The sequence below is a fragment of the Bombina bombina genome, chromosome 6 (assembly GCF_027579735.1).
Source record: "Bombina bombina isolate aBomBom1 chromosome 6, aBomBom1.pri, whole genome shotgun sequence".
NCBI lineage: Eukaryota > Metazoa > Chordata > Amphibia > Anura > Bombinatoridae > Bombina > Bombina bombina.
The window spans coordinates 795,152,516-795,164,889 of record NC_069504.1 but is presented as its reverse complement, the minus strand read 5'-3'; the positions used below and the strand labels follow the sequence as shown (position 1 = coordinate 795,164,889).

The 12,374-nt window shown below is 34.5% G+C and overlaps 1 protein-coding gene across 1 annotated transcript in view; it reads right to left on the bottom strand.

Moving 5' to 3' along the window:
* LOC128664630 (zinc metalloproteinase-disintegrin-like batroxstatin-2) overlaps nucleotides 1–12,374 on the bottom strand; it is a 109,865-nt gene that overhangs the window by 75,663 nt on the left and 21,828 nt on the right. Inside the window, exons 5-7 of the mRNA XM_053719445.1 lie at nucleotides 12,221–12,328; nucleotides 9,982–10,159; nucleotides 1,179–1,241 (exon numbers count right to left, since the gene is read on the bottom strand). Of these exons, the coding sequence (XP_053575420.1) occupies nucleotides 1,179–1,241; nucleotides 9,982–10,159; nucleotides 12,221–12,328 (349 nt within the window). The remainder of the gene's footprint in view (nucleotides 1–1,178; nucleotides 1,242–9,981; nucleotides 10,160–12,220; nucleotides 12,329–12,374) is intronic.

Below are 12,374 nucleotides of genomic sequence, written 5' to 3'. Positions count from 1 at the left end.
TCCCTGTTATCTAGAGACCACTGGTTTTCAAACCTGTCCACAGCCCTCCCCAACAGGCCAGATTTTCAGGATTACCTAGGATGAGAGCAGGGAAATAACCATGTTTACTAATCAGCTGATTATTTAATCTGTGCTCCAGTTCAGATATCCTCAAAATCTGCCCTGTTAGGGAGGTCTGAGAACAGGTGTGAGAAACAGAGATCTAGACTATTCACTTTATAGTAAACCAGTTCATGTCACTACAGAAGATTTATGAAATCTAGATAGATAAACTTTCCTGCAGAGGCTTCCTCCCCTTTTTAGGGCTGTGACAGGAAGTAATGGAAACTGTACAAATGTAGTGTAAAAAAAATGAAGAAACAAAAGGTAAAATCGATTTAAAATTATGAAAGTACATATTGCAATGATCTTTATTACGTATAAAACACTACTTAGTGCTTTTTTAATTACAACAATGAAACAGACTGTTTAACAGCTCTTTAACATATAAATTAATTATGTATCTTATGGGATATACATAGTATATATCAGAAATTAAACATTGCTTTGCAAAAGATCTGCATACAAAATAAATGTTTTAAAATAATTTAAAGGAATAGCCTAGTCAAAATTAAACTTTCATAATTCAGATAGAGCAGGCAATTTTAAGCAACTTTCTAATTTACTAATATTATCAATTTTTCTTTGTTCTCTTGGTATCTTTATTTAAATGTAAGCTTTGGAGCCGAGCCAGCACCTGGGTAGCGCTTGCTGATTGGTGACTACATTTAAACACCAATCAGAAAGTGCTACCCAGGTGCTGAACCAAAAATGAGCTGGCTCCTATGCTTACATTCTTGCTTTTTTAAATAAAGATACCAAGAGAACGAAGAAAAATTGATAATAGGAGTAAATTAGAAAGTTGCTTAAAATTGCATGTTCTATCTGAGCCATGAAAGTTTTATTTTGACTAGACTATTCCTTTAAGCTATAGTTTTGTTAGCATAATCTGCATTATTTTGCAGTCTAGGGATGTGGGGCCAATAATGGACAGATATAAATGAATATCAATCAATTGCTGTGCAGAATGTTGCAGGGTGTCGGCTCCCAGTGAAATAAAAAAACAGATTTTAGCAAAATAATAAAAAATGAAAACACATAAAAAACTTTTTTATATAATACATAAAACACGCACTTACAAATGAGAGATCTGCCACCACAAGGAGCTGTATGTATTTCTTTGCCTTTAAAAATGCTTCTTTCTATAGACAATAAAAAAAGGTAAGAGTTATGGACTTATACACTCCAGTGTTTAATAAAACAACCTTTATTTAACCCATTGTTTATCAGTTTTCAGATCATCTTATGAGGCACAATCCAATCCTACAGTCTACTCCAGAATGTTATTGTTTAAAAAGATAGTTAATCCCTTTATTACCCATTCCCCAGTTTTGCATAACCAACACAGTTATATTAATATACTTTTTACCTCTGTGATTACCTTGTATCTAAGTCTCTGCAGACTGCCCCTTATTTCAGTTCTTTTCGCAGACTTGCATTTTAGCCAATTAGTGCTGACTCATAATTAACTCCATGGGAGCGAGCACAATTTTTATCTATATGGCACACGTGAACGAGCGCTGTCTATCTGTGAAAAACTGTCAAAACGCACTGAGATAAGAGGCGACATTCAAGAGCTTAGAAATTAGCATATGTTTAGCTTTCAACTAAGAATACCAAAAGAACAAAGCAAATGTGCTGATAAAAGTAAATTGGAAAGTTGTTTAAAATTGCATGCTCTATCTGAATCATAAAAGTTGTGAAAAAAAGATCAAATAAAAGTAGTATACATCTGAATCTAACATGGTAGTATTATTTGTTTATTTCTAGTTAATTCTCACTGTATATTAAAGGGACAGTAAAGTAAAAAAAAATATTTCATGATTTAAATAGGACATGTAATTTTAAAAAACTTTCCAATTTACTTTTATTACCAATTTTGCTTTGTTCTTTTGTTATTCTTATTTGAAAGCTAAATCTAGGTCTATGTGCTAATTTCTTAGGCCTTGAAGACTGCCTCTAATGTGAAAGCATTTTAACAGTTTTCACCACTAGGTGGCGTTAGTTCATGTGTTTCATATAGATAACATTGAGCTCAGGCACGTGAAGATCCTAGAAGCCAGCACTGATTGGCTAAAAATGCAAGTCTGTCAAAAGAACTGAAATAAGGGGGCAGTTTGCAGAGGCATAGATACAAGGTAATCACAGAGGTAAAATGTGTATTATTATAACTGTGTTGGTTATGCAGAATTGGGGAATGGGTAATAAAGGGATTATCTACCTTTTCAAACAACAAAAATTCTGGTGTTTACTGTCCCTTTAAGGAAATTACACCTTTCTGCAAGCCTTAATAGAAAAAGTTGCTTTATTTATGACAGAAACATACATTTTTTTACAAGCTTAAACTAACACATTTGCCCCTCTTTTAAATAGACATTGTAGACCATTTTTTCTGGGCTATCACTCTAAAGCAGTGTTAAAGGGCTAATCTAGTATCTAGAGAACAGACTCTAATTACTGTGTCACAGTATCTAACATGTGAGATGAATGGATAATTAGATGTGCAGCTCCATGATAAAAACAATAGTAATGCTTTTTTTCTGAATTGATAATTAATACTATATAAAGTAACACTATTTTTTTTTTAATTATTACAGTTGTCAGGCCCATATGCCCAGAATAATTGTTTTGTTGTGGAAATTAGCTCAAGATTCTTTTGAAAAAAGAAAAAGAAAAAAATAAGGGACAGTCAACACAAAAATTATTATTGTTTAAAAAGATAGATAATGCCTTACTACCCATTCCCCAGCTTTGCAAAAAAAAATCCTGGTTATATTAATATACTTTATAACCTTTAAGCCTCCAAATTACTGTTTCTGTCACTTAAGAAAGCCCCTTGATCACATGCTTTATATTAGCTTTTCACAACAGGGGAGCGCTAGTTCATGCGAGCCATATAGATAACGTTGAGCTCACGCCCGTGGATTCTAACAACACAGCACTAATTTGCTTAAATGCAAGTCAATAAATAAAGTGATGTGATCAGGGGGCTGTCAGAAGAGACTTATATACAAGGTAATCACAAAGATAAAAAGTGTAATAATATAACTGTGTTGGCTATGCAACACTGAGGAATGGGTAATAAAGGGATTATCTATCTTTTTAAACAATAACATTTTCTGCGTTGACTGTCCCTTTAAACCAACATAAAGAAAACTCCAATATAAAAGTAAAGAACCTTATACATTATACAAAAAAGTGCATATGCAATTTCTTAAATATACACTAGAGGGTGCTATAGTTGGTAGGAATTCAAATACTAAGCAGTAAGCACTAAAGTAGTACTGTATAAGGTTGTTCTATAAATATGTATCTTAAGAGGTTTTATGCGTGAAATTGTAATAAGACGATGCAAATTAGCAATACTTTGTAGTACTGAAAATGTTTTATTTACTCCAGAAATATTAAGGCCGCAATACTGCCCTATACAAAATGTAATGTCAAGGAACGCTGAACACACTTAGGGCCAGGTTACGAGTGAAGCGCTAACAGTTAATACGAACGCTACCTGGCGTGTGCAAAAAGCTTACTTCTAGCGGAGCTAGTGTGCGAGCAGGAGCGTTAAATACTGCTCCACTAGTAATCTGCATCTTAAACGGGCACTAAATTAAAAATTAAACTTTCATGATTCCGAAAGAGAGTGAAGTTTTATGAGGCCTTCCAATTTACTTCTATTGTCAAATTTTTAAAAACGACATATTTCATAAATTTTCCAATTATAATAATAATATTTGCTTTTTTATGTCTAGACATTATTAAATCCTCAGACACTAAATTCAACATTACATTTTCATGATTCAGATCTAGCATATAATTAAAAAACAAATCCACTGTATAAATGTGCACAATCTTTTTATATGCACACATTGTGAGGCACCATCTTCTACTGATAATGTGCAAAAGTTCATAGTGTAAACATATACTAGTCTGTGATTGGCTGATGGGCCAGCAAATGAAAGAAAAAATAAATGTGTCAGAAAATTCTACTGTTATTAAAAATTAAAAATGTTACTGCATTGTCTTTTTATTATGCACTTCTATTATATTTAAAGGGACAGTCTAGTCAAAATTAAACTTACATGATTCAGATAGGGCATGCAATTTTTAACAACTTTCCAATTTACTTTTATCATCAAATTTGCTTTGTTCCCTTGGTGGTATTTTTGAAAAGATAATCCTAGCTAGGCTTAAACTGATTTCTAAACCGTTGAAAACTGCCTCTTAGCTCAGAGCAATTTGAAAGTTTTTCACAGTTAGATAGTACTAGTTCATGTGTGTCATATAGATAGCATTGTGCTCACTCCTGTGGAGTTATTTATTAGTCTGCACTGATTGGCTAAACTGTATGTCTGCCAAAAGCACTGCGATAAGGGGGCAGTCTGCAGAAGCTTAGATACAAGGTAATCACAGAGGTAAAACATAGATTAATATAACTGTGTTGGTTATGCAAAACTGGGGAATGGGTAATAAAGAGATTATCTATATTTTTAAACAATAAGAATTCTGGTTTAGACTGTCCCTTTAAAGGGACATGAAACCCAATTTTTTTCTTTCATGATTCAGATAGAGAATACGTTTTAAAAAAGTTTCCAATTTATTTCTGTTATCAAATTTGCATAATTCTCATGTTATTCTTTGTTGAAGAGATATCTAGATAGGTAGCGTGCACATGTCTGGAGAACTACATGGCAGGAAATAGTGCTACCATCTAGCGCTCTTGCTAAAGTATTACATTGTTGCAAAACAGCTGCAATATAGTAATGCAGACAACTTAACCCTCCTGTACTTACATTTTTTATTATTAACAAAGGATAACAAGAAAACGAAGAAAATTTAATAACAGAAGTAAATTGGAAAGTTGTTTAAAATTGTATGTTCTATCTGAATCCTGAAATAAAATGTTGGGGTTTTATGCCCCTTTAACCAATGTTGTAACAGTGGGCTAAATAACAAGTGGAGCGCAATTGAATGCATAAAGGCCGGTTTATCACGGCCCGAATGGGGCCGTATACCCCCGTTTCCGCACGAGCCTTCAGGCTCGTCTGAAACAAGATTCCGACCGCTGCTCCTTGACTTGTACGCCTCCTCTGAGGCTGCGGACATCTCTGTCTCGGGCTAAAAAATAAAACATAATCTTGTATTAAGTAGATTGTTAAAATGTTAACCAATGGTGGCATTTTTTTTTTAAAGGGACAGTAAACCTTAAAAAAAATGTTATATAATTCTGCACATAGTGCAGAATTATATAACATTACATTAGCCAAACGTTTTAAATCATAATATTCCCTTTTTATTTTTAAAACATATCGCCGTTTTACAGACCCGCTCTCTGGGCTCTGCTGAGCGGGTCTGTTGTTTTTACTGAGCGCATCGGGCCAGCTGTATAGTCACAGCCCGGCCCGACCGCGCCATTAGACACAATGGAGCTCGCTCCCGCTGTCAGAGCAGGAGCGAGCTGCATTGTGTCTAATGGCGCGGTCGGGCCGGGCTGTGACTATACAGCTGGCCCGATGCGCTCAGTAAAAACAACAGACCCGCTCAGCAGAGCCCAGAGAGCAGGTCTGTAAAACGGCGATATTTTTTAAAAATAAAAAGGCAATATTATGATTTAAAACGTTTGGCTAATGTAATGTTATATAATTCTGCACTATGTGCAGAATTATATAACATTTTTTTTAAGGTTTACTGACCCTTTAAATGTATTTATTTTTGCGCAACCTATACTAGGATTGATATAATACACTTGCCCCTATATCTTTAATAACATAAATTTGACATATAAAACACGAAACAAAGAGCATCTGTAAATCTAAAAATCTCCCTTTCTACAGCCTTTATAACGTTTTTTTTAACAGGTATATTGCATGTATTTCAGAGGAAGTGACCTACTTATAGCTCAGAGTTTAATCCTCTAGGTTGTAGGGCTTATATTCTGTATATTAACTCTGCCTCTCTGTATAATAATCTTTCTTCTAGGCTTCCTCCTCTCCAATTGGGTGTCAGTTTACAGACTCCCCAGAATTTGATATCATTAGGGTTGTTATTATGGACTTCCCTAAAATGTTTGTAAATGTATGTATCATATTTCCCATTTTAATACAGCAACAGTGTTACCCAATCCTTTTTCTGAGAGTTTGTGTAGTTTCTCCCAAATATTGTTTTTTACACAAGCATTCAGTTATGTAGATCACACCTTTGTCTGTACATCTAATCGTCTTTTTGATCTCAAACTCCTCTTTTGTTTGTGTTGCAATAAATGTCTTAACCGTATTTGCATGTTGACAAGCTTTACAGGTATAACAGGGGAAGAAACCATTAATTTTATCACCATGTAGACTAATACTTATAGAAGTTTTGTTTGCTTGTCTAAACTCACTTGGTGCAAGCATATTTTTGAGATTGTTTGCCTTTTTATAGATCATTCTTGGGTATAGTGTAGGCTGACCAAATTGCCGCTTTAAAAAGGGACACATATGAAAAATACATATGGCAGGGTTCTTATACAAAACATTTCTTTAAACAGCCCTGAAAACAGTCCTGACATATGTATTTTTCATATGTGTCCCTTTTTAAAGCGGCAATATGGTCACCCTAGTATAGTGTGATCTTCTCTCCTATATACGTATCCCCTTGCATCATATGCCAGTGTTTTCTGAGGATTTTGTTAATTGACTTATGGTCCCTATTAAAGTTAGTTATAAATGGGGTAACTATACATTTCGTCTCTATACTGCCTCCACCAGTTTTAGCCTTAGGTTCTAGAAGTTTGTTTCCCTAGCGTTTTTGATTGCAGTTTGTATGACTTCTGTTTTGTACCCCCTTTCATTGAATTTCCTCTCCAGTATTTTAACTTGATCGTCATAGTCCGTTAGTTTAGTGCAATTCTTCTGGATTCTCTGTGTCTGCCCGTATAGTATGTTGTCCTTCCATTTTCTTAAGTGACAACTATCCCCATGGATATCCCCATTTTCTATTTTAATTTCTAAGTCTAAGTAAACAATATTTTCATCACTGGGTTAGGCGTATCCCTAAATCCTTGTTATTCATTAGGGTAACAAAAGTTTTTAGTAAGGATTCATCACCTTTCCATAAGATGAGAATATCATCTATATATCTTTTATAAAGGACCAGGTTCACCCCAAGCTTGCAAGATTCAAGGAATTCTTTTTCCCACTTGCCCATAAAAAGGTTTGCATAGCTTGGGGTGAACCTAGTCCCCATAGCAGTGCCCTTTATTTGATTGTCGAAAGTGTTGTTGAAAGAGAAGTAGTTATAAGTTAGAATTAATCTTACGCTATCCACTATGAATTGTTTATGTTGTGGATCTAAATTCTCATCTTTACTCAAAAAATATTCTATTGCTAGATTGTGTGAGATGTTCGTATAGAGTGATGTTACATCGCAGGTGGTTAGAATTAGAGATCCTTCATAGTTGATGTTATCTGTCAGTTGAATTACTCTCATTGAGTCTTTCAAATAGGAGGGCAATTCTTTTTTTAGAAGTCTGACGGAATCTATCCACATATTGCGATAGATTTGCGCTGAGGGATCCAATCCCCGATATAATGAGTCTTCCTGGTGGATCTATCAGGGACTTATGAATCTTTGGAAGGAAGTAAAACACTGGAATTTTTGGATATTTGGGTGCTAGATATTCAAATTCTTTGATATTGATGATTCCTGTAAGTTTAGTTCTTTCTAGTAGAGTGAGTAATCTTTTCTTATACAATTCAGTAGGGTTATTTTTTAAAATAGTATATGTAGTATTGTCATTCAGTAACCTCTGAGCTTCTCTCAAGTAGGCTGGGGTGTTGAAGACTACCACTCTGCCCACCCCCCATCCGCTTGTTTTATAATGATATTTTTGTCTTTGTAATTTTTTAATACTATCTCTTTCATTTTTATTCAAATTATATTTTATTTTATCTTCCATTTTTTTTGCCATGGGGCAAATTTATTATACCAAAAGATATGAGAACTTTCTTCAGGTTTCCCTAGGTCTTGTGTTAATATATATTCTTTATATTATACAATTTTTAGATCATATATATTTTTATATCATATATTTTTTTTTTATACTATACACTTTTTATAAAAGTATTTTTTAATTATATCACCTATTATTCTTTGAAATAATCAGTGAATAAACGTTTCCCTATCTTATATTGAAGTTTGTTTTATATGTGAACTCCATCATTATACAGCATATTATACACTGTTTGTGATTATTGCTATTATCTGAGACATATAGATGAATTTAACATCCTTATGTATACTAGCTCTGAAATGAATATGAAAATGAGAGTGATGTGATTTTAATATACCACCTTAAAGGGACAGTAAAGTCATAATTAGATATTCATGATTAAGACAGAGCATACAACTTTAACCAACTTTCCAATTTACTTTTATTATTTAATTTGCTTTCTTCTCTTGTTATCCTTTGTTGTAAGGTTTATCTAGGTAAGCTCAATAGCAGCAAAGAACCTAGGTTCTAGCTGCTCATTGATGGCTGCATATATAAATCAATTGTCATTGGCTCACTAATGTGTTCAGTTAGAAACCAGTAGTGTATTGCTGCTCTTTCAACAAATGATGCCAAGAGAATGAAGCAAATTTGATTATAGAAGTAAACTCAAAAGTTATTTAAAATTGTATGTCACGTGATTGGCTCTGAGACTAACTGCCACGCCAGGAAACCGCTACACTGAGAAGCAGGGAGTTTCACCAGGTTCACACAAAGTGTGGAATACGGCTTGGGAAACTATAGATCCTCTTCATGTGAGCGTAAGGCAAACAGTAAAGAAAAAAGAGATCCAGGATCAGGTAATATAAGCAGTACTATATTTTCTCTTTGGAAAGCATTGGAACTTTTAAACTATAATAAGGAATACTGTAACAGATCACAGTTAAACACTGCTGGAGTGGCCAAACGAGCAATCAAGTTCACCACTGTTGCTCCATCTATAGGCTATCATTGTTTTATGGTAACATCATTTCTGACTTTCTACATATCATATACAGAGGTGGTTACACAACAAATGATTCTCTCAGATAATTTTTAATGGACACGTATTATCGTATTTGATCATCCATTTTTTATTATAGGGAGACGTCACTTAAACTATTGTGGTATACCAAATTTGATACATTGAATTGTTTAATCATTACTTTGTGATTGATAATTTAACATTAATTAAATATATTATATATTATTATCTCTCTGAAATATACTTTTTTAATACTTTATTGTTGTGTTTGCTGCATAGCGCCCTCTTCATTCTTCTATACTTTTATTCCATAAAGCTATTGAGGAGCTTATTTAGAAGAGTGGCTATAACACCCACGACGCCTACACTACAGTGTTGGTTATGCAATACTGGGAAATGGGTAATAAAGGGATTATCTATCTTTTAAAACAATAAAAAAATCTGGTGTAGACTGTCCCTAAGTGTTAATGCAGTAAAATAAGGTCAGTTTTAGGATTAATATAACAGTGGTGGTCTGTTGAAAGGGGTCAGAGGATTCCTTCATTACCAATAATTATTGCTTGCAACAGGTTTTCATTTTTGTGACTGTTTATAGATTCCCCTTGTTCTACCTATACCCACCAATGTAACAGCCAATTCTGCCCACGTCCCTCACACCCCTGCCCATCCATTCGATGTCGACTCAACCCAGACCCCAAGTGAATCCACCCCTGAGTTACTGTAAGTATGCTATGTATCTCAATGACTCAAACCCAAGCTTCCTGGTCTAGAACAGTCTCCAGGAAAATTGGAGAGGGGTCTGGAACTGTTTTAACCAAAAAGCACACAGAGTATTTTCCTACTAACTCTTGTATGATATCTCAATCTGTCTATCATCCTTTATCAGTCTCACCTCTGGATCAGTACCGGCACGTGGTCTGAAGAAAGGTCTTTTATCTTTCCAGGGAGAACCTGTCACTCCGCATGTTTTGTTGGCATCCTCCTTGGATTCAAATACAACATGCGCCTCATGATCTGTTTGGTTAAGAGGCTCAATCAGATACCTGCGTCCTCGAGTATGGATAGCCCCACTGCAAAACAAGAAAAAATACTGATTGATGATTCTGATTTTCACGGTACACAGTATGCATATTTTATACACATATGTAATGTACAAATGGAGGAAAAAAACTGTAAATTTTGCAAACAAATTACAATGTTATTGTTTTTAAAACATTACCATTTAGAATGCAGTACTTAGTCAATGGTATATACTATGCATATACAGTATAATAGTGGCTTTAAAGGGACACTGAACCCACATTTTTTCTTTCATGATTCAGATAGAGCATGCAATTTTAAACAACTTTCTAATTTAATCCTATTATCGATTTTTCTTCATTCTCTTGCTTTCTTTATTTGAAAAAGAAGGCATCTAAGTTATTTTTTTGGTTCAGACCATGGAAAGCACTTGTTTATTGGTAGATGAATTTATCCACCAATCAGCAAGAACAACACAGTGGGTTCACCAAAAATGGGACGGCATCTAAACTTACATTCTTGCATTTCAAATAAATATACAAAGAGAATGAAAATAATGTGATAATAGGAGTACATTAGAAAGTTGCTTAAAATTGCATGCTCTATCTGAATCACGATAGAATTTTTTTTGGGTTCAATGTCCCTTTAATGTTCCTTTACAATTGTGTGTTTCAAAGAATGAAGTCACATGATGGAAAAGCACTAATACCATGCAAAAATATAAAAAAATATATTTTTTTATTTCATACCATGTTAAAGGACCAGTAAATACAGTAGATTTGCATAATCAACAAATGCTTGATGATAAAAAGACAATGCAATAGCACTTAGTCTGAACTTCAAATGAGTAGTAGCTTCCATTTTGAAAATTTTAAAGTTACATCTATTTCCACTCCTCCTGTATCATGTGACAGCCATTAGTCAATCAGAAAGGCATTTATGCTTATTGTGTGAATCCTTGCACATGCTCAGTAGGTGCTGGTGCATATAAAAAGACTGTGCACATTTTGTTAATGGAAGTGAATTGGAAATTTGCTACCAATTGTGTGATCTATCTGGATTATAAAAGTTTAATTTTGACTTGAGTGTCCCTTTAAATACCATGGGGTAGATATACCAAGCAGCGGATGCTGCTATCTACCCCCGTACTTTCCGGCAGCGATTATAAGACCACTGCTCCTTAACTCGCCCACCACCTCTGATGTGGTGGACAGCAATAAGCCTGATCTGATACGATCGGGTTGATTGACACCCCCTGTAACCGGCTGATTGGCCTCGAATGTGCAGGGGATGGCATTGCACAAGTGGATCATGTCCAACCCGCACATTGATAAATCTACCCCTATGTGTTATGTCTACTAGTTCCTCATCAAATAGCAATGTTTTATGTCTTGAAATAAATATAATTTCTTCTGTTGTTCTTAAGATTAAGGAACCTTCAATGTTAATATCAAAGGGATATAATACTCATATGCTAAATCACTTGAAATTGATTTAGTATAACAGTAAAAAGCTGATTAGAAAATATCACCTGAACATCTCTATATAAAAAAGGAAGATATTTTACCTCAAAATTTCTTCAACTCACAGCAGTAAGTACTCAGAGAACAGTTATACTTCAAGTACTGTCAACTGCAGGTTGAAAAAAAAATCCAACAGCTAATCAGCTTCAATGCTTCATCAGTACTGATGTCACACTTAACTTTACTTAAATTTCACAAGATTTCATAGTAAACTTCCTTAAAATGAGGAGGTAAATAACATGACTGTACCTGCACATGCAAGATGCAGTCTATATAGCAAGTCCCGGGACTAGAATTCTGATTGACTGCTGAAAAGCCATTTACAATGGGATGTGGCTAATGAGGAAATTTTAAGGTAAAATATGTTCGTTTTTTACATAGAGGTGTTTAGGTGATATTTTCTACTCAACTTTTTACAGTTCTGCTGCATCACTTTCAAGTGCTTCAACATTTGGGTATTATGACCATTTAGCGTTACATAATTCTGCACTGTCCAGAAGTATGTAATATAAAGCTTGCAGCATCAGTAAAAAAATCAGGCACAATAAGGATTTAACCCCCCCCCCCAAAAAAAAAACCTAAACTTACCTTACCTTTCTTGCCGTCCTTTTCTGCTGGTGTGCTGCTGTGCTGCGTAAAGCTGTTGGCTGCTTTACCCAGAGTGCTACATTTAGTTTAGTGTCATGATCAGGCGTGCTGTGATTAAACAGCAGGCCAGTGAAACATTTTTGATTAGAACAGA